The following is a 23,740-nucleotide window of genomic DNA, read 5'->3' as shown; positions in this document are numbered from 1 at the left end:
TGTTGTCCTCTTTCTTCTTGAAATGGAGCCTTTGGACTGTGTCTTTCTCTCTGCCATGACTCCTTTTTGTTGCAAGTTTCCAGCAGCATAGACATGAGTTTGACGTCTTTGCTTTGCAATGTGCAACTGTCAGAAAAAACATGCTGGCCTAAATAATAGAGACTGATAAGGTTGGAGGCATACGATTCTGATGGATTGGACATTTGGAACCAGTTCTTATCCCATCCCTGGTCACAACATAAAATTAATAATGGAAACGTAAAGAAACATTAAGTTTCAACTTGTCCGCTACATATAAAACATACAATGCCAACATTTTTTCTGGCTTTTGGATTGGATAAGTAGCACTGCAATTCAAAAAAGCTGCTTAATACAGCGCTGAAACATTTAAAATTTAAAGTGTTTGTACAAAAAAAGCAAGCATTCCTGATCATTTTCAGTCCTAACGTTGACTTTGTGCATTCAGAACGGTTCTGCCAAAGAATCTCAGGCCATCTGTCACCTCAACGGGTAACAACACGATAAGATATGTAAGAAAAGCATATAAAATCCCAGTGTGTGTTTTAATTTCTGCAATTTCTGTCAAGTGTGGTTGCGTTTTCCTGCATACCTGACTTCCAGATGCAATACCAGAAGACAGCGGTCTGCAATGTCCTGGAAGCCCCTGGACAGGTCGCTTAGGGTCTGGAGAATCTGCTCTCTGCTCCGCTCGCTCTCACCAACCACCTGGCTGTCTGCTGAGCACGGAGACGCACCTGGATGGACAGAGTAGACAGGAAAACACACAATGACACCACTTACAAACACAGTTATACCAAACAGGGGTAATAGTAGTGAGTAAAAGGACGTATAGACTCATACAAGAGTAATCCCTTCCACTAGAAGTGCGTGGCTGTGTATTGCTAGGCACAGCACTCAGGTGAGGTTGGGACTTTATTAAACATGCCAGACCGTAAGCAGCACACATCCAAGAGAAAGCTACAAACATCACAGACACAGTGCCAAAAAAATGCAAATATAGCAAATCTGGGGTTGACTTTAACTTTCACTTATGCTGGCGATACTGTTTACAAACAGCAGCTGACAATTCCTGCATAGTTTACCTTTAACTAGAGGAACTAGGACGACGTTTCGGTGTTTGGATGCTGCTAAAAAGTGCTTGAACAAGCTACTTAAGTCCTACCAGCTCCAGAGGTTCTGCTGTGTAGTTGTCCCTGACCTCTGTGCTCACACACACACTGTACTGTACTCCAAGGTAATAATATGCATGCATGTCACTTCATATTGACATAATCAGGTACTGAAAATGACACCGGCTTATACAGTACACACAAATGAAACCATTCTTCACACACTTCCTGAGTCCTTCAGTATGTTCTTGTACTTTCTTCTCGCCACTTGTGCTGAGACAGCAGGAGCATGTGTCAGTGCGCTGCATTGTAAACCACACAAAAGACCTGTGTGTGTGTATGTGTGTGTGAGGAGAGAGAGAGGGAGAGCCAGGGTGCACGAGAGCATGATGAGTGTATATAAATTCAGCCCGGTGTAGATCAATGGCCATAAATTAGCAAGGGGAGGAAAGGGAGAGAAATTGGCCCCGTCAGTCATATGTAAGTCTATTTGGTCAATGAGGCGAGTGTGTGTGTATGTTTGTGTGTGTGTGTGTGTGTGTGTGTTTGTGTGTGTACGAAGAGTGACTGTTGAGCAGGAGAATGCAGGGGTCCACGATCGATGTGCCGCAGTCAAAGCCAGCTCCCCAGTTACTCTTCCTGCCCTTCCGAAGGTCACACATGCATGCACGCAGGCACACATGCAGGAAGGACAGAGTGGCAGCAAGTCTGAACGAAGGCCGATACAACCTGTTCATTTGTCTTCCCTCTCTATGACTGATACTTCTGCTTGATACTCCCCAAAACAGAGAGGATGTGAGATTACAGGTATTCCTCCACAGGGACTCACTCACATAACACAGTGTTGTTTTCATTCTTTCTCATTTGGAAATGATGCAAAAACTGTGGACTGACCCAAAAGTCTACATGTGCTGTTCTATAAACTGTAAAAAAACAAACAAAAAAAACAACAACTCCCTAATCATAAGTTGGCTTGTAAATGTAGTACATTTTCCAGATAACTCTAATGTTTTGAGTTTTTCAGAAGTATCTGGCTGATTGAGAGACACAACATCACAACTGTTACAGTAGAAAACCAGGTGATCCACTGATGTTTACATGAACAAACCAGGAGAGATGAAAAACTGTGTCCTAAAAATATGGATTATTCTACCACTTACTGGAAACATTATAGAACAGATCCTAAAAAGACAACAAAATATACAAAAAGTGGAAATAATCGAAGGATAGAGAACAAGTTCAGAACAATATGACACGACAAGGACACCCCATATGTCATACTCACTAAAGATCCAACACTTATTCAAAGGGCAGCTCCATTTTTTTTTAATTTATTTCTTTTTTAAGATATTTTCTGGGGCTTTTTGCCTTCATTTGACCGGACAGATATAGCGTGAAACAGGGAGAAGGGGTGATGACATGCAGCAAAGAGCCATAGGTTGGAATTGCGCCCACAGCCGCTGCAGCAAGGACACAGCCTTTGTACATGGAGCACCTGCTCTACCAGGCAAGCTAGTGGGTGCCCCATTTTGTTTTGTTTTTTAGTTTTTAATATCATCCTGTAGCTGTCCAGTAGTGTTCCTTATGTATTTAAACCCAAAAATTAAAGTTGTGGTTAAGGTATGTTTTCTTTTTTAGCGTCAAAAAGCTATTTCCCCAAGCCCATTTAAAACCGTTTTTTCCATGTGACCTAACAAAGGTTTCTGCATGCTGACACTGTTGTATATTAACCCATGTGCTGCTACTTAACAATCAAGACTAGCAGATTAACTCCAATGTGCTGTGAGGTAAAATTACTGTCTGTCAATGGAGTCTGGTAGCTATGAGGAGGTCGATTTATAACAGCTTTAGTTCCTCGTCAGAAGATGCTGTCTGACGGTTAAGGTTAAGTGGTAAAATAATCTTAATATAGCGCACACTTGAACTAATATCAATATTTTTAGGTGCTCCTTTTTAAATAGGCTAAAATATGTTGTGGTGTTGCCCCCCGTCCAAAGCCACCAGACTCCTTTGACAGAAATGTAATTTTACCTCGCAGAACACAAGAGTTTGGTTTAGTGTTCCCTCTGATTTGTTGGTGAGTTTGTGTTATTATGTGATTTTGTGAACCAAACTTAAGTGGTGTTCACAGCAGTACATTGCTTGGCTTTTATGCCGACCGTCATCTACTGTAAGTGATGTGCTGCCTATGGATCTATCAATGTGTTTGTTCATTTGAAAAACTGTGATGCTAATTACATCCACAAAGCTGAACGCTGCTTAATTTCTAAACGAAGTGAACACCCAAGAGGACCCAACAGTGCTGTGTATGAACATTTAACACCATTTAATGAATTCAACATCCAACTGATAATATTACACCTTCTGCTAATCAAGCACGACATCTGGAAACTTGGAGACAACTCATGAAAGTCACATTCTTCTATGGACAATATATAAAATGCAGGTATTTATGTCAAACTGGAATAACTTTGCATACCCTCCAACATTACTAAGGCCAACTTAAATTCTAAACTTTACTGTACATGTTTTTCTACACTCAATAAACCACTATTCCTTCGCTGCCGTACATGGTTAGTGCTTCTGTGTGCTCATGTTTACACATTCCTATGTACTGCTGAATATGTGCTTCTCTCCCCATTAAAGTTACGTAAAATTAACCCCTGATAAGAGGAAAGACCATTGGCTTAGGCAAACAGCAGCCAGGTATGTGCCATGGCCATCCAATCAACAAAGCAAACACACGCAGGGTTGTGATTTGGCATCACTCTGACAGCTGCTCTTATGGCCTGTATGTCTAACATACAGAGATAAAGGCTGGAGATTATATTTCCTATTAAAGGGGTGCATGGGATGTGTGTTACTGCGTATGAAGAAGTGCTAATTAACTGTCTTCTTAAGTAAACCTCTTGATAATGTGTGTGTGTGCTACGTGTGACGAGACACCGCAGTGCAGAGCAATTTGCAGCAATTCCAGGCGGTTTTTAAGACCGAAAGACTCCGACTCTGGCTTAAATCTAGCAAATAAACACCTCAGGTAAAGACCCAAGTTTGCAATAAAATGTGTGATTGCGGGTGAAAACATCATCAAACTGCTAAGCGCTGTTTAGTCCAACAGAAAACCGTGCTCAGGATCTTTTTACTTGGGAAAAATAACAACTATCAACTAAAAACAACAAAAATTGAAGGTTTTTCAGGATGAAAATACTCTGTTCTCTTTCACCCCATAACGTTGTAAGTAAACCACTAAATCATGAGCCTTCCTTCCCTGTTTTTAATCAGTTTCATTGCTGCCACAGCTGGAGCCAGCACCGTGCTTTCTCAGATAATTAGAGGGTGGCTTGGCTAACATTTTAAGCTCATAATCAGTCTTTATTTTTGTTCATTTGGCTATTTCACATCATACCAGTGTGAGAGCAAAACGAAAACTGGCTTAACTCAACAGAGGAATCTGATATTGGTTGTATGTTTTTATTTCCTACAGCTGGCTCCATTATTTATTATTTTAATATTATTCTGCAGCCAGTAGTGTCTCATATATTAAAATCCAGAGATACACATTTTGAATGTATGTCTTAGCCTCAAAATGCTATTTACCCAAACCCTTCGAAAAACACTTTCTCATGTGACCTGACATAGGTTTCTGTAAGATGTTGTTGCTACATATACTGCTGCAGATGCCACATTAGTTCTGTTCCCACAAACTAAACAATCAAATCAGTACCAACCCAGCAACTCCTGTGGGCTGTGAGGTTAAATTACCTTTTCTGTCAATGGAGCTTGGTGGCTTTGAAGAGAGCATAGATAACAACTTCAGTACCCCATCAGAAAGGGCTGGGTGATGGCATGGTACAGTAGTAAAATAATCTTAATATAGGGTACACTTAAACTGATGTTGATTTATTTAGGTGCTCCCTTTTTTTAGGAGGCTAAAATACATTTCGCTGCTGCTCCCATCCGCAGCCACCAGACTCCATTGACAGAAGTAGTAATTTTAGTTACTACTGCCTCTGATCGGTTTGTTAGTTTGTGTTATTGTATGACATTTGGAACCGAAATGAGCCTGAGCCTCCTGTCTGCTTCTCCAAACTGGGAGTTTGCTGACCGCGATCTAACTGTAGGTAATACACTGACCATGCATCTATTAATATACAGTACAAATGGACTGCACTAGTACTGCACTTTTCAAGTCTTATGACTCCTCAAAGCGCTTTTTCCACTACATGTCACATTCACACACTGGTGGCCGAGGCTACCAAACATGGTGCCACCCGCTACTCAGTTACCATTCACTCACACTTCGATGAAAAACCACCTGGAGCAATTTGGGGTTTAGTAATTTGCCCAAGGATACTTTGACATGCGGGCTGGAGGAGATGGGGATCAAGTCACAGATCTCCCAATTGGTGGACGACCCGTTCTACCTCTGAGCAAAAGCTGCCCCCAGTGAGGTTTTATACTGAATCGAAATAGGCCTTATTCATCAATCTATCTGACGAACCAGTGCAGATCTGAGCGTAGAAATCGTCTTCCCATATGGTTCGCGTGTGATTCATAACATGTTCTCATTTCACCAATCACCGTCCCAGAGACGTAATATGGTCAAGAAGAGAAACTTCTCTAAGCTAGAAATAGAAATGCTGACGTCCCAGGACCAATTTAACCAACTGGTTCTATTTGGCAGCCTGAAAAGTGGCATAAAAAGAAGTCGGAAAAACGCAGTATGGAACGATAAATCACTTCTACAACAGTCAAACTCAGAGATGGAATATTTAATTTATACTTCCATCATTTGTACTGACCTATGGCCTACATGTATTCATAATATCAGTCTATATATTATATATTATTGATATTTCTATTATATTCATATAAAAGCTTGTACTAATCTAAGGTCTGCTTTCAATCCAGGCATAACAGGTGGCGGAGGAAACAAAGACGTGTCCAAGCAGGAGCTAGTAGTATTCAAATAATTACACTGTTGCAGGAATTATTTATTCCTTTGTCGTGATGTTTTAATAATGAATTATATTAACATGCTAAGGTTTGTTGCTGAAATGTCTCAGAAAGAGCTGGGCATGAGCGGCATTCATCCTTCTGTCAGCCTGGAGCCAGTCCTAAAGAGCCAAGTAGCTGCCAGCTGTGATAGAGAGCACACGTCCATATGGTGACCGTATATTTATAAGGTGATTAATATGTGGCTGTGAATACTTAGACGCCAGTCACAATACAGTCTAATGACAATTCTCCAACTTAGCCAGAGTTACTATGCTGCATCGTATATCCACGCTGACTCAAACCAGCGTACACGAGTTAAGACTTGTCTTCACTTTTTTTTTTAGCCTCAGAGCTTTGTGTGGTAATGACTGTACACAGTTTCCTGTTGTACGTTTGTTTCAGAAATAAGGGCCACTGTGTCTCAATGTGTACACTGTCAGCAAACGGTGTGTGTGTGTTTGTCATCAAAGTCAATCAACACTCATTTACTGCATGTAATCCATATGATATCTATAGTGCCTCCTTCACCGGCAGAAAGCAGAGTGCCAAGGATTAGATGTTTAGGTTGGCAATGTCAATATTAATCCAACTAAATGAGCCACAGGAACAACAAACAAGATTGGTCCTAACAGAAAAAATCCACGGTGATTTCTCAGGGGAGCGCAGCATAATGACATTAATAGACTTCATTTGATTGTATTTAGCGCATGTTGTTTATTTCCCCTCGTCGTCTTATCAGATCATTAATAGATACAGAATGCAGCACAGAAACACAACAGTGCCACTCAAACTAAAAGCCACAGTTACAAGAACATTACCGGTTAGGAACTTGAAAGCTACATTAAATGATCTCTGACTTTATTGACGTCTATTGGGAGCGAAGAAATGGGAACATCAACAAGTGTTTGGTGCAGCTGCACAGATATAAACCTGTAAAGACGTAATTAAAGCACCTGACAAAAGACACACGTACATTTGTCTAATAAAGACCATTTCGCTCTCAGTGTGTCTCTTTCCTTCTCTTAGATCGTGGTTGTGTTGTGTGTGTGAGAGAGTATTTCACTTGCTTTGCCTGTGGGAGTGTTTTCCCTCCAAAAGTGTGTGTGTGCGCGCGCAGGCCAGTGTGTGAAAGTGACTCGAAGGCTTCTGTTTCCTCTCATGTGCATTACACTCACTCACTTTGGCAGCAGAAAGGGAAAAAAAGGGCTCGCTGTGGCACACACTGCTGGAGGTCTCTCCAGGGGGTGTACGTGAAACACACACACACACGCTGAAAAAACACACGCGCACAGAAACACACGGGCGCCTGCCGTCCCCCCAGCCCGCGCTGCTTTGATGATGCGAGGGAGGCGTCGCAGCATGGGGGGCACCATTAGAGTCAGGGACAGACGGGCGAAAGGAGACGACTCATTGGTCCTGACTGACAACTTTCTTGCTCTCTTCTTTCTTTTCTTCGCTGATTAAATGTGAGGATATGTACGTGCGTGTCGTGTATCTATTTATGCGCTGATGTGAAGGTATGCGTGTGTGTGCTGTGCTTATCCAATTATTTTTCGAATCCCATCTAAGAGAAACGTCTGTCGCTTGCCATCTGCAGAAGATGAGGGTGGCAGACATTAAGGGAGAAGATCAGTGATGGAATTCACATTCTAGCACACATGCAGCATGAAGACGCATACATACAGGGACAGTTCACATTAAAGGGTCAGTATGTAGGATTAAGGGGGGGTATGTCTATCTACATTAGGAGCAGGTCCTCGTATACGGAGCTTGCCATGCTGCACCGCCATGTTTCCACAGTAGTCCAGAACCAACAAACCAAACATGATGAGAGCGTCGGAATACAAACATTTTCTAAACTGAAACTGCTTCATTAGATTAGTACTTAAAGACAGTTAACACATACATCTACAGCTGTCAAAGACAAGCAACAGGCCTGTTTTCATTGTCATCCTCCGGGGTGGCAAAATGCTAGGTTGGGGAAGACCGACAGGTGCATCTACGATATCCATATAATTACATACAAAACTAACAATACTAATAATAAAAAAAAGAGAACATTGTATTAATTTTTTCAAGTCTCTATCATGAGAGACCATTTGCTAACCATTTATTCAAAGCTTGCTTAAAAACTTTTCCTGCTTTGATCAGTTTCAGGGAAGTTTATTCCATTGCAGTCTTATATTAAAAGTTTTTTCCCATTGAACTTTTGAATCTAAAAAGAACAAAAAGAATGAATGACTTTATTTCGAACTAAAGTTTAAAACAATGTTGTGAACAAAAAGGGCTGCAACTTTAGACACTTTTTTAGTGTCTTTAATGGAGCAACTCCTGCGAGCTAGTTCAGGCGGTCAGCTGCACTGATTCATACACACACATCATACGTCACTCTCCGTATGTCATCGACAAAACACATCCTCCAAATTTAAGCTGCAAAATCTTCCCAGCTTTCTCTTTGCATTGTCTATGCTGCTGCTGCCCTGCATCTGTACTGCTGCTTGCTCTTTCAGCCCCACCCCCAAACCCAAGAATCCACGTGCAGGCTCTGGCTAACGGAGAAAATACTTAACCATCACTCCTCAATATCTCACGGAAACATATCTGCAGGGAGCAATGAGGCTGGAGTCTAAACGCCAGACTCTAACTATGTTCTGCTATTGAAATAAACATTTAAAACTTGAGTTGTCTGACTGAACTGGTTTAAACTTTTACCCAAGCTTACGAACCCTTTGGAGACAGGGAATTCGCGACGCAGATGGTGAGGTGGAAGCCTGATTGTGGAAACTGTTGAATATTTTTTGGCACACGCCATTTCTGGCTTTTGTTCATACGTGCATTTTTTGTATGGATCCTGATAAACCAGGACCCCTGGTCCTCTGCGGATAATTTAGTTTAAGGTAAAAACCTCCTGAACAAAGAAAATTAAAGGAATTCTAATCGGGAGAAGTTTCAACTGGTTGCAATCTGCAATCCTCACCACTAGATGCCACTAAACCTCCCTAAATCTAACACACTGCTCCTTTAACACATACCTTATCTTGCACTCTTTGACCTGTGAGCCATTAAGAGGAGATAAACGATACACTAAGATACAAGAACACAATATGACTCAACATTTTCTGTGGCGTTGACAAATTCAGACGCTAAACATCTGATACAAATCATGATCTGTTTTGTTTAAAAAGTACAATGCGCCATATCTCTCAACAGACAAGAGGAATGAAGAGAAAATGGAGAAAGATAAGCAAAGGACAGTATCCTGCAGGGGTGGAATGATGAATGATTCATAAATGACTGAGTAAGAGAGGGGGGGAGTTATTAATTATTTTGCTGCCTCTGGTAGAGGATGAACATCTGCACACGGGCAACTGAACTTCTGTCCAGAGAGAAAGAGAGAAAGTGGGGGGGGGGGATTGAGAATGAGATTGACAGATTTTGATATCTGAAAACCCCAGATTGCTTTATGGGGCCTTGTAATGAGAGAGAATCACAACACGGTGGACATTTTGGACAGAGACATTTATGAAAACCAAACAAAAGACAAGATTTCCAACACCATCATCTCCCACTGCAACTTGTCCCCCAGGCCGTTGCAGTGAATAACAATGCGTTCATAGTCAACTTGCCTTGTTAAATGGAGTCAAGAAAAAAAACACTGCTCAAGGGAAAGACCTATACCGATCACAGTCAAGGTTAAAAAAGTATATTCTATAAACCCTCCACTGAAGAGAGAGGGAACGTATTCCCACGAGAAGAACATGCGGTTATTGTCCAGAAACCCTGCAGCATAGATTAGAGGTCTGCTTCTCCGCATCTAATGATGGTCAGGCCTCTGACATTAACACACACATTTGCAGACAAGCACATAAAGTGTTGGTGGGCAGCAAAAAGTCTGCAGGAAAAAAAAACCCTGTCCACTACGACAGCTCCTCAAACTGTTCATGATCTACTGTTTGCAGAAACATGTTCAGTACACAAAGATCCAACAAGGCTGCCAGACACACTGGCAAATATTATTAAAAATGAATGAATTAAAGCAAAAAAAATGGCTGTCATGCTGACATTGCCCCTCAGGCGTCTGTGTATGTGTGTTTGTGTGTGTGTGTTGTCGGGTAAATATTGTCAGAGTGGATTAGATGTCCAGCGCTGCGTCCAGATGGGTGATAAGACCCATTCTGCAACCACCTTCACGGCCAATCACCATCAGTGGTCTGTCTGCATACACACATACAACCCTCATTACACACACACACACACACACACACAGTCACTCTTCAGACATGCTAAACTATCTGACACACACAGACATCAAAACAGAGCTGCACAATATTCCATGTGCACACACTTAAAGCTATAGTAGGTAACTTTTCTAAAACTTAAATCTTTGTCATATTAGCTCATATAATTCCCTCATGGCTCTGTGTTCATATGCTAGTCAACAGTCCACTCACCCCAATGAGAACCTCTGTGATCTCTGATGTGTTTGCGAAACTCCTCCTGTTTTTTTGGGTCCAGAATTTGCCTCTAGTACGCTGACAAATAAGCAACTGTTATGGCAGATTTCAGACAGAGCATATGTTCTGTGGAACATGAAGTTAGCCTAAAAACAAATAAGCTAACAGACTGACGAATGGAACAAGCCCTATTTCTACTTTTTTTCTCAGTGAAAAGTTCGATGGCATGTTTAGCTAGCTAACACTGGTAGCATGCTAGCTGTGAATTATAAAGAGTGCATGCATAGTGGATCATATGTCAAAATATTTCACAAAACTGGCTCCACACCTGACAAGCCAACGACCTAACTTATTGGTAGTCACGCATAATTGGTCCTGTTTTTGTCTCCCTACAAAAACACAGCCTTATGGCAAATAACTACCACTTAGTCCTTTAGCTTGATGTTAACACATAATGGGAATTATCATTGTCATGCTAACAGAAATTAGCCTCAAGATGGTGATATTATATTAACAACTCATTCACTTTACGTCACATGCTTAACATAAAACGACATATGCACATACTTAAAGGAGTATACTACCTATGCTCTGTGAAAATGAACTAATGGCGGCTGACTTCTCTTTGTTAGCTAAATATTATTATTATGATTCCAATCCGCCACGCTTCCATCCCATGACCAACAGGATTCCTGAAACAATGTCAGCATGTACTCTGTACTGCTCATGCATATATTCCACAAGATTGGACGGCGAAAAACACTCAAACATAACTTTTATGCCATTTTTGCGGTGGCATTTAAATCAATCCGTAAAGAGATATTCCTTGTGTTGAACACCAGGATCATATTCTGTATACGATATGGGAATATGGACACAAAACTGTGTCGAATCGAGGTATATATCCTGACAGTTGTACATGAGACAGATTATCTGTGAAAAAAAACAATCATGTTATACCGGCCCCTAATCTCATTTGCAAGAATCCGCCTGAACAAAAACAACCAATCAGAGCCAGAAAGAGTCTCTTAACACATGCTTTGACTCAGTCAAGCTCAATATCTTAAGCTTCAGGAAGACCTTCGCCAATACCTCTTTTGCTAACGATATTGTACACAGACAAAAAAACAGAAGGAGACCTGAAAGCAAAAGTGAAAGCAAGCTTTTCGTCAAGGGTCTTCTTTTGTTTACTTGTCTCTGCTACGTTCACTGTTGTTGGCAGCGCAGCATGTGCATGAGCAGTGACTGACACTGCCTTAGGGCCTCCTCCGTGCTCTGATTGGTTGTTTTCATTCAGGTGCAGTGGCAAATGCCTTTAGGAGCACTAGGAGGAGCCAGTGGAACTTGATTTTTTTCACAGGTTACCTGTCTCGTACTACTGTCAGGATATAGAGACAGTTTCATCGAACATGACATTAAGATATTATGTTTTTTACAAAAGTTACCTGCTGTAGCTTTAAATTTATTTTTTATACTTCAAAGCACAACAATGTGTATAACTACACATCCAGAAGGATTCAATCACACAGGAAGGTGACCAAACCAAACGTCCAGTGAAGAGATTACGCAGCTATGGACCAAATCTATCAGACCCTTACCACTTGAAGAAAAGAGAGAACAATGTTCACAGTACCAGGATGAGGAAGAAGCAGAAGAAAGAAAAGAAGGAAGAAAAAAAAGAAAGAAAAAAGAAAGAAATACCAAGACAGAAAAAAAAGTAATATAAAGAAAGAATGAAGCAAGAAAGTCAGAAAGAGGAATGAAAGAATGAAAAAGCAAAAAGAGGGAGAGGAAAATGAGTTGTTCATACCTGACTGCTTCTGTAATATAAAATCCAATTTGGAGAGGCATAGACGTGAGGCAGGGGGGTGGAGGATGAGATAAGGTGGGGTCCTTTCTCCCTGCCGTACCCTTGTCCCATCTTACACAGTGCATGTTTGTACACTCACACATGCATGCGCGCGTACACACACACACACACACACACACACACTAACACCCATGCCAACACACACGTAGTCCGTCATCTGCTCGGCAAACACTAAATAATGAACAATACGGAGGCTGTCCCAGCATGATAAGTGACTGCCCTATCCTTCCCATTAGTGCCACCCGCCAGAATTAATGATAATTATGTCACGTCCCTTCCCGTACTTTTATTGAATTCTTATCTATGAATAAACGAAGAAAGCTAGCGTCGGAGTGAGAGGGGAAGGGAAGAGTTTAAAAAGAGATAGTGACAAAGTCAAGCCCAAATAAGAATATCTGAAAATTCTCATTTAATTATTTTATGTCTGAAAGAGAAGTTGCGATATGGTACAGCAAAATAGTGCAAGTTCAATGAGCAATCAGAGCTCTGAAGCTAGAGAGTTGCAGCAATCGCTGATAAGGGCTGAGGCCCTCTCTCTATCCCTCAAGGAAAGGTGCATAATTTACCAGAGCTCTGCCAGAGGACCGAGATACTGCAGTGAACACGGCTACCTTTCTCCAGAGTACTGTAACACAATAACTGCAGAGGTGAATAAATACAATACAGTACAACGAAGAGCTGTATAAATAAGTCACATCTACACACATTTTATAATCAAGTGCAGTGACTGCTGCAGATTTTGATGTGTTGAAACTGAATCCAGTGCTGTATATGAAGCTTATAAGTAACAATTACAAACAAAATGGATGTCAAGAGGCATAACTCAGATCTTTTACAAAATCTTACTTAAAGGAATGCTATGCAGAATTATTGGTTACTCTTTGTAAATATGCATGCCAGCAAAAGCGAAAGTAAATTCTGTATGAGTCTATACATTTTTATTTTTAGGAAAATCCTACAGAGTGTATCTTTAAGTTAAAGTACATAAGTATTAGCATAAAAGTATACCTAAAGTGCCAAAAGTAAAAGTCCTAATTATGCAAAATGCCCCATTTATAAATAATGTTTTTATATTACTGGATTATAATCATCGTTGTATTAATGTGATCCTCACTTGAATGTTGCAGCTGGTAAATGTGGAGCTCATTAGAGTTACTTAATGTACTGTATCTGCATGGTAGCGTGTGAATTTCCCCTGGGGGATACAAAAAGTTTTGTCTCAGTGTATAATATTGCATCATATTGTATTTGTTGATCATATTTTGGATTATATATTAACCTGAATATGCAATTTAACTACTAACTAAACTTATCAAATAAATGTAGTGAGGTAAAAGCCTTTGATATGTAGTGGAGTAGAAGTATAAAGACGCAGAAAAGGAAAAACTGAAGTACAAGTACCACAAGTTTGTACTTCAGAGCAGTAGTGAAGTAAATGTACTAAGTTACTTTCCACCACTGTCTAAATGCAGATGTCTGTCTGCAAAATAAACAACAGATCTCTGACATCTGAGTCTTTTTCAAGAAAAGCAGAATCTTCAAGAGCATCGTCAAGTTTGATAATAAATTACACATCCAACTCTAGAAAATCAGCTCGATGCCTTTTTTTCAAATATGCTAAATACTGAATGAGCTTATTAGAAAGAAATAAACAACACATTAAATAAAGATTACTAAGAAATGAAGTCTGTTTGTAGTGTAAGAATTTGGGGGAATGTTTTATACTGCACATTTATACTCTAGTTCTGAGAGTAATTACTCTAAATTAATCACGTACATCAAATTAAATTCAAATAAACTTTGGCAGATTTGTTGTAAAGCTGCTGGATTTTGGACACAATTGTCCCTCTGTCCTCTGCCACAAAAACTAGTCTGCAGTAATTGCAATCCATTTTGCAAGGGAGTTACTTAGGCAGTCACAGGTAGACTTACTCAGTTTGAATGTCTGGTTGAGGGTGGCTTGACAAGACTGGCTGCTAGCACTAGCATCAGAGGCTGTGCTAGCTCGGACCTCCGGGTTTTCTGCTAAATGCTTTCCCTTGAGGTGATATTTCAGGCTTGAAGTACTCTGATGGTACAAAAAATTCCTATCAACAGTTCCATGTGGGCGTTTTTTAAATGTAAATGTTCCACTCACAGGGCCAAGCAGCACCGTCTTGTCTGTCTCCATCATGTGACAAAGCTACTTTGGCCTTCAATGGCACACCGGGTCAAAGGGCACCACGGAATGGGATTAATCAGTGTTAATTCTTTAACGTATTATTTTGGCAGCCCTAATAAAATGTACGGTGACTGTCAGTCAATGTTGGCCTGGTGGTGAGTGTCTGTCGCTCTAGTTTTTGAGGTGTGTCCTGCACCATTGACACTAGTTGGCCCTTGTTGATGGTTTTTCAGCGTGTTGAATAGGCAAGAGATCACCCTGATTGGCAGTTCAGCTCAGTGCACGAGAAAGGAAACAGAAGTGAGGAAAGTAAACAAACAGCTAAAGTCAAGAGGATTTGAAATCAAACCTAAATGGTTATATTAGGTAAGATGTTTTTTAGCCATTGAGCTCTTCAGCAGAAACAGTTGATAACTGTGCTATTGTTTACTAGTGCACAGTAAATATCCTTTGTTCTATCAACATTGGGTTGTGTGCTAATGTGCTAACTGGCTAACTAGCATCTTGAATCTGTCCTGTCAGTCTTCAAGTTTCCTTTCTTGAATGACGTATACAGACTGCTGCTGCCTGCTAGTATGGAGAATTATTTCCTCTCACGCTGGTGCAGAACGTATGTGCTCGTTGGCTATTGGTGTGTTCAAGTGCAGCTTCTTGGGGGGAGCACTTGGCTGTCGTCGTCGTCACATGTTCTTAGATGTCTGTTGGGTGCGTCTAGGTCTTAAGAGTCCTTAATGGGAGCAATAAATCCTTGATTGCACTCATATGATGTTAATAAAAAGATATGGACTTGAAGAAGAATATAACAAGATGCTAGAACCATTATAAAAAGATTAATATGTTCTAAGTGATAATGAGGACAAAAACATTACTGTTAATGATTAGTAAGTAACAAGACCTACACAGAGACAATGTGTTGGATAGAAACACACACTCGCACACATACACCTCGTTTTGATCAGTGATTAATGATACAAAAGTGATGACTGAGCAGGGAACGTATGAAACGCTTTTGAGAGTCCTGATTAGGGCAGGCGTTTATACACACACACACACACACACACTTACGCAGGCAGAGCTGAGGATAATGAGTGTGTGTGTGTGTGTGTGTGTAAAGTGCTCTTTGACAACTCCAGTGGAGAAGGTAATGAGTGTGTGATAATACACTCAAACAAGAACTTAATGAGGCACAGGTAAGGAGTGTTGCTGAAGCTAAGGGTGAGAAGACTTCATACACCCCTGACTGTGACCCTCCATAAACCATCCAGGCTATGTTTTTTAATCTGCGGTGTATTCTGATCGATAACTGCTTAATGACCTGAGAGACTAGTAGCAACGTCTCCTGAAAAAGATGTAATATTGTACTGTACTATAATACACCAGTTAGAGGAGGATGTATGGTGTCCCAGAGGCTTGTTGCCAGGTGCTTTCAGGGGTTTAAGCATCACTAAATCATCATGCTCCTGATATCTGTTGGATGTGACGTGAACATATACTCAGTTTTCTCCTGAATAATAATATCACTGGCAGCCATGAAAGCCTCTCTGTCTGTGCCAAAGTGGAAAAACAAGAAACTGAGGGAGAGAAAATGACAGGGAGGATAATCTAATTTTTGGTGCAATGCAACCATCCGACAAGCAGAAACCATGTGTCAAAGAAAATAATCAGTTTTTCACTATGCAGAATAAACAGCAACAGATGTCTGCGTTGGCGTCAGTGTGCCGGGAGTAGGTGCAAAATTCTTACTGCATATGTCAATGTTTGTGTCAGAAATATCTCAAAGTTTTTTGCTTAATTTAATTTCATCAACAGAGTAACACCTTTGGAGACATGCAGTTAGAAGGAACAGGGTTTTGGGTGAGTTGGGGAGAATCCAGTCAGTTAGGTGATAAATACCAGCACACAGTCTGTCAATCACTTTGTACAGACTATGTAGTGATGTTACAGCATCTTGCCTCCATGCAAAGATATGAGAGCTTAATTATGCATGGAAGTGTGAGACCTCAAATACTGGTCCATCTGTTTTTTCAACACACCTTTTCCAGTGTCAGACTTGGGGCGTCTGCTTTCGGCAATTTCTGTAACTTTCCGAAACAGACAATCCAACATTCACACAGTGATTTTCCAGCTGTGTTGAAATGAGAAAGAACACAGGGTCTGAACTTCTGTGTTTACAACTAGGGCTGCAACTAACATCTATTTTAATAATGGATTAATATGTCAGTTATTATGTCCATTAATCAAACTTCTTATCTTCTTGTACAACGCTCTATCAAACAAGCTGTAAATAAAAGAGCAAATGCCTGCCACATCAAGAGTAAGTACAGACAAGGCCACTATGATAAAAAAGTTAAATTAGATAAATAGACATGGGGATGCAGGCGTGCGATAAGAACAAAAGGGAAATGAAACTAATGTATATTTGATCAGATTTTGCTCAAGTTTCTGGTCTATGTTATGATGCATGGCACGGGCTGTGGCAATATTTCCTAAAGTGGGGGTAGAAGCCAATGCCACGCCTTGTGTAGCTCTTGTGCTGACTTACAGAACGCCATCTGCTTTGTCTCCAGAGCAAGTTTCTGTTGTTGAGATGACCCCTCCGCTCCATTAGGTGTGCCTGTTTTCCTGGCTGTTTCTGTTTCAGGATGCGGGCCAAGGTAGAGGGTCGTCTTTACCTCGTGAGCCACACCTGGGCCAGTGTGCTTCATGTTATAAAGCTCACCAACTTCCATCAGACTTCCCTCTTCCCTCACGGCGGCCTAAGAGCAAGGTTGTAACAAGTGGGGGCTCGTCCGGCACAGACTGTCTGTGACTAATAGCGTTATACAATTAAGTTTTACTCCAGTTTTTCTCTGATCTAATTTCAGCTAATTAACGTTAGCCAAATCTACCGTCTCTGGCAGATCTGTGTCTGTTTTGGCGTTTGACAATCACACGATTACAGGTTAATTTAAAAAACATGTAACAGACAGAAATACCTTCAATCTGTGTTTTTCTCCATTTCATGAGAGATTCATTTCTATAAAAAGATTCTGCTCATGTGTGCAGAATCTGTAGTTGGCAGGATAAGATTTTGGTGTCGAAAATGTTTTGATTTCTGTTTGTATGCATTGTCAGAATAGTATTGAAAAACAGCATTTTATGACGGTATACAGTCTGTGTGAAGAGGTGGAATGCATTGGCCAAAATGCAATCTCGGAACCCATCAGCTATTGTCTGACGACTTGTTAGCTTAACGTTAGCTTTTTTGATAATCTATGTACATCCATGTGCAATTATCAGTTTGCAGAGATTAGCCAAAATGACTAATGCATGGAAAAGGAAGCCTTGGCTCGGATATCCACTGGCTGCACCGGGTCAGCCTGAATTATTGGCCCGTCAGATAGAAGTCTTAAGACAGATACCGATGGAGTTTTGAGACTGAAAATGGATCAGCATAGCTAGGTGTTAGCTTTATCAAGCATTAAGTTTAAAAGAGCTTTTTTAGGCACCTGGTGGCTACAATGAAACAGATGAAAAACAGACAGGTATTTCTGTCCCCAAGATTTTTTTTTAATTAACCTGTAATCATGTGGTTTTTATTTCATAGTAATGGACGCAGATCTGTTGGAGATAGCAGATTAACCTAACACTAGCTGAAAAGAGGTCGGCGAGACACTGTGGTATGACATAATCGTATGGGCATTTTGAATATTTCATGCTTTAGTCAGAGACAATCTAGATTGAATCCTTTATTTCTTCACAACAGAAACTTGCTCTAGAGACAAAGAAGACGCCATTATTCCCTGAAAGTCATCACATGCGCTGCACAAGGCGCATCATTGGCTACTGACCAGTTGTTGTTCCAACTTAATCACACTGATGATATCGATGAAAACAAAAAAGTGTCAACTACTTCCACATCCCAAATGATGCTCCTGCTACTTACTGGAAGCATGAGGCAGGTTGGTGAAGAATGTCTTGAGGCGACCAGCGAGCCACTCCATACTCTCATGAACGTTGGCCAAAGCCTTCAGGTCACTGACATCCCGCAGGATCTCATTCTGGGGGATTAACTTGTCTCCCAGGTTCCCAGTCAGCACCTCCGACTCTTTAGCAAAAGCCGCCCTGAATGATGCAGAGTGTGGGATGTAAGAGTTTGTGTGGTTAGAAGGACTGACGCAAAATATACTGTTGGCAAAAAACACACATTATTTGACCATTACTCAAACAGCAAACACTTTATCAAAAATGACTGCCATAAAAAAGTGCTAGGACAAATAAACGTCTGATGACTAAGAGGCATGAACATGAAAAACCCTATAATCAGTCGAAAGTATTAAGTTATCTGCAGAAAATTATCAGTTATTGGTTTGCTGGTTGGACTCAAAATGTCCGGTCTGCAGAGGCAGTGAGTGGCTTACATAAATGCTATAATAGAAGCCAATTTTCATAAAATAAAACATAACGGATTGCTGAATGGAATAGGTGTGCAAATGTATGTGTTCATGTATTATTAAGTGTGTTTATACTGTGTGTGTTTATCTGAAGAGGGAGAAAGTTTTATAATAATCACATGCTTATATGCACAATGACGTTGGGCTGAATTCGGGCAGTAACCTTCACAGCAATACACAAATGTCCAAACTAGATAACAGAAACAAGACACAGTTAATGGGATAAAGGGTTGATAACTAAGTAGATAGTAAGACAGAGAGAAATGCCAGGAGGAAAGGAACACAAGCATAACTGGGTATCATTAAAAAAAATTACACTACCAGTACCAATGCCAGTACCCTTTAAATGATACTGATACCAACAGAGTACTTCATTTGATACCTATGATGTGAATGGAGTGGTGCCTGGTCTAGCAAGATGTCAGAACATTTTGGTGGCATTTTGGTACACTGAACAGCAACAGAAATTTAATCATTGGGTTAAATGACTCTCTCTCCTGACCTTCTCCAGGGTGATGCATTGCAGCATTTCATGGATCCATTTATTGTGAGTCGGAGGGGAAGCATGGGTCCATTTAAGGAGGATGAGTCTTCAAGCAAGTAAGGAAGAGAATGCAATGATGTGCTGTGAGGATTTAGACATGCCATTGGTGGGGGAGATGTCGAAGAGGACCACAAGGGGCTCAGGGTTGATGATCTGGCCTATCATGTCACTGATTGTTTTAAATATTGCCGACCAGTATTCCAATAGTCGTGAACAGGATAAAAACATATGAACATAATCGGCGGGGGAGCCTTTACACCTATTACATTCATCTGTCCTGTCGGGATAGATTCTGGCCAGCCTAGCATTAGTGAGATGGGCTCTGTGCAAAATTTTACAATGTCGCAGGCCATGCCTTGCGCATATAGAAGAAGTGTGTACACGTTTTAATATTCTTTCCCAACACTCATCAGAAGGTGAGGTCCCAAGGTCCTGGTCCCAGGCAGTCCTCAGGGAGATCAGTCGGTTCTGAGACAGTATATGAACGTAATTATAAACAATTGTTATGAGGCCTTTTCGTCTGGTGCAGAGAGATAGGAGTTGGTCAACCATTGTCTCTGGAGGGTAGCAACATAAATTTAATGGCTATTAACAGGTTTAATGATAGAGCCGAGCCAATTCAGTGTTGCTTTGAGTTTGTCGGGACCAGCTCGGCGTCGGATGTTAGCCGCTGTTGCTGCGTTAGTTTGTGCTAACTGGGCAGTTGAACTGACTAGAAGCACTTTAATAGAAGCAGCCACAAACATTTTTCTGACCCGACAGGAAGTTATTACAGGATCAGACTCCCAGTGCAAAAACGATTGAATAAAGGTATCATTTGACATATCGCGGAGCACTGGGGTATTTCAGTCTATAAAGGCCCTTCTAGGGACTGGCAGTGGAAATTAGCTGTAGCTATAAATGCTGTGACACTGCAATGAATAATTGTCAAGCGATTTTCTATGCAGACTAGAAGTGGGTATCACCAGAGGCCCCATAGTACAATTTTGTTTTGATACTTCAGTCACGATACATGCAATTTAAACATTTTGCGATGACATATATTGTGATACATTGTGATTTATTACCTTTTTTCAACTGTAAATCACATCCCCAAAGTAAATTTTGTCAACATCTATTTAATCTTATATAAAGATAAAGTTTTAAAGATAAAGTTTCTCACTATTATCATTTTTATTGCAGCAAAATGTACCTAGTGGACTGAAAAACCAATTGATTTTATAATTCTAGTAGGCTACCAAAAGTTTAATTTGTGTTTGTAATATTAATAACTTATAAAATTAATGAAATTGATACTTGGCGTCCTTGTATCTATACAATATTGCCACACAAATTTTTCACCCCACCGCTAATGCATACTGTATTTTTCCCTATCAAATAAACATTACATGAAAATGAAATGATACCTTAAAGATACCAAGTCCCAATACCCAGCCCTAAACACAAGGAAGTTGGACACAGTTGGACACAGTGTTAAAGAATTTAAATGACAGTGACTTTAAAAAGAGGGAGGCGTGAGTAGCTACACACTCAGTGGGAGAGAAAAACAACAGGTGATGAAGAATATTTAAAAGTGGAAAACAAACAGACGGCAGAGATTTACAGGGTGGAAAAACAAAGACGTAGAGATCAAAACCCCCCTTTTCACTATATTCGCAAGTGCTTGTGGTTTTGGAGGGATAATTGACTTTACAGACTGGCAGGAAAAGATGGGGAGAGAGCGAGGAAGCTGGAAATCTCTACACCACAGTGCTGTAAACACAAGGCATGCAGACTGGCCTCCAGAGTCACCAGGATGTCCATAAGATCAAGATGAACAAATGGATAAAAAAAGAACAACACACATATTCTCTCGTTCATACTTAGGCATGTGTATTAATGAGGCTTTATTGACGCACCGAGTTGCCAGTCGTGCAGAGGCTAATCCCTCTTTCCTACTAATGAAAACATCTATGGCTCTCAAATCAAACAGCCTTATGGTCTCCTTTTTGCTATCTCTGAGCTCTCATAGTGTGTGTTTGTGCGTGTGTGTGTGTGTGTGTGTGTCTGAGAGAGGGAGGGAGCGCGCACACAACAGATTGACTTTCTTTGGCCACATAACCAATTTATTTATTTACTTTACTATTCCGCTCCGATGAGCTCCAGTGTTCCCTGAAGAGTGCGCACATTCAAAGGCAATTTCGATAAGACTCCCCCCTTCTGCTCTCCTTATATTTTCCTATTTTGTTCTTTCCTCGTTTCCTTACTTCCTTCAGATAGAGGGTGTTTAAAAAAACAATCGTGACTTATTTTACAGGTGCATCTTAGTCAACAACAGCGGGTACAATAATACGGGAGTAAAGGAGCAAAGACGAAAGGGAGGGATTATTTGCGTGATTGCTCAAGTGTGGTGGTGTACGTCTACTCCTCCTTGTTTGTGTGTGTGTGTAGCGTGCACAAACATGTTTTCCCTACTTGTTTGAGTATAGCTTTTTTTTTTTTCATCACAGAATTATGAATGTGCATACACATGGACATACGCATATTTATATAAACTAGTGCATATGTCCGTTGTGTGTTTTCATGTGTGTACCGAGTAAAGTCCTCTTCATCCTCCCTCTTCTGTCGCGTCTGTCTCGGCTGGGCCATATTTGCCCAGTTAGGAAGCGACTGGAGCAGACGGCTGATGTCCTCATCTTTCGACCAGGAAGCACTGATGGTGAGCTTTTCCTCACACTGGACTATACCCCTGAGGACAAACAGACACATAAAAAGCAGACAAACTTAGACAAGTTACAAAACATATATTTGTCTTTTACTGTATGTTACCACGCTAGAATGTTACAGTCAGCTGTTGATGACATGCATGTAGCTTTTTAGTGATGCTAAAATGCTAAATACTATCACCATTATTATATAACAGAGGCTGAAGGGAATTCATTCCTTTGTTTTAGAGATATTCGGTCATGAACTGAGGTGACAGAGCCTTCTTAATAGCCACCCCCTCCCTCTGGAACTCTCCCTAAACACATTAAAGACTGCAACTGCTGTGGTCTCACAAGTCCAATATTCAAAGTGTTTTTGGAAATCATGGACGTCCTGTCCTCCGGGGAAAGGGGAAAGGGGAAAGGGGAAAAGGATCGTCCAGATTGTTACCATTTCAAAGTTCAAAAGCCAGCATTTGTGGTGGTAAGGGTGTGTGTTAGTGCCCATGGCATCATGGGTAACTTTGCATCTATGAAGGCAACAAGAATGCTTAAAGGTACAGGTTTTGAGGCAACATATGCTGCCATCCAGACGACGTCTTTTTTAGGGGATGTTCATGCTTGTTCCAGCAAGACAATGCCAGAGCCACATTCTGCATGTTACCACAAAGTGGCTTCCTGGTATAAGATTGCAGGTGCTGGACTGGTCTGTCTGCAACCAGACCTGTCTCTAATTTCAAATGTGTGCTGCATTGTGAAGCGCAAAATACAACAGCGACCCCGAACTGTTGAGCAACTGAAGTCGTATGTCAAGCAAGAATGGGAAAGAATTTCATTTTGAAACTTCAGCATTGAGTGTCCTCAGTTCCCAAACACTTACTGAGTGTTGTTAATAGAAGAGATTATGTCACACAATGGTAAAAGTGCCCGAGTCCCAACTTTTATGGAACATGTTGCAGAAATCAAACAGACAGTGAGTGAGTTGAAAAGGTTTTGCAGATCATTGCATTCTCTTTTTACTTATGTTTCACGAGTGTCTCAACTTTTTTGGAATCAGGGATGTATTTCTGATGTAAAGAGCGGAGTCATGGCGACCTAATTCCTGAGCAGAGATTGAAGTCACGCTCCCTCTCTGTTTGTTATAGTCCGAGCTGTGTCGCACTGACTTGCTGACTGCCACTGCTCTGCACAGTGCTTATGTGGTGATTACTGCTGATATCAGGATGGTGTAGTGGAAGTGAACCGCCAACCTCCACCCTTCAGTCCCCACTGGTTAACATTGTTAGCTCTGTCAGCACTGTTGCCATTGTTAGCACTGTTAGCTGCTAGTGGCCAGCTCAGCCACCTCCATATTAAGAACTGGATCACAGACATACTCTGTATTTTGCATACAGCTCCTTTAGGATACTAAAATGTCCATCAACAGACTACCACTCCTCTGGAGCCACGCAGCAAGTGCAGCTAAA

At 40.9% G+C, this 23,740-nt stretch overlaps 1 protein-coding gene across 1 annotated transcript in view; it reads right to left on the bottom strand.

Annotated features, from left to right (window-relative positions):
* exoc4 (exocyst complex component 4) overlaps nucleotides 1-23,740 on the bottom strand; it is a 192,587-nt gene that overhangs the window by 31,381 nt on the left and 137,466 nt on the right. The window contains exons 15-17 of the mRNA XM_050036180.1: nucleotides 22,163-22,318; nucleotides 18,539-18,717; nucleotides 611-755 (exon numbers count right to left, since the gene is read on the bottom strand). Coding sequence (XP_049892137.1) covers nucleotides 611-755; nucleotides 18,539-18,717; nucleotides 22,163-22,318 — 480 coding nt within the window. The remainder of the gene's footprint in view (nucleotides 1-610; nucleotides 756-18,538; nucleotides 18,718-22,162; nucleotides 22,319-23,740) is intronic.

This window comes from Epinephelus moara, chromosome 23 (genome assembly GCF_006386435.1).
Source record: "Epinephelus moara isolate mb chromosome 23, YSFRI_EMoa_1.0, whole genome shotgun sequence".
Lineage (NCBI taxonomy): Eukaryota > Metazoa > Chordata > Actinopteri > Perciformes > Serranidae > Epinephelus > Epinephelus moara.
Note: the sequence above shows the minus strand (reverse complement) of the source record. Positions and strands in the feature narration are given on the sequence as shown.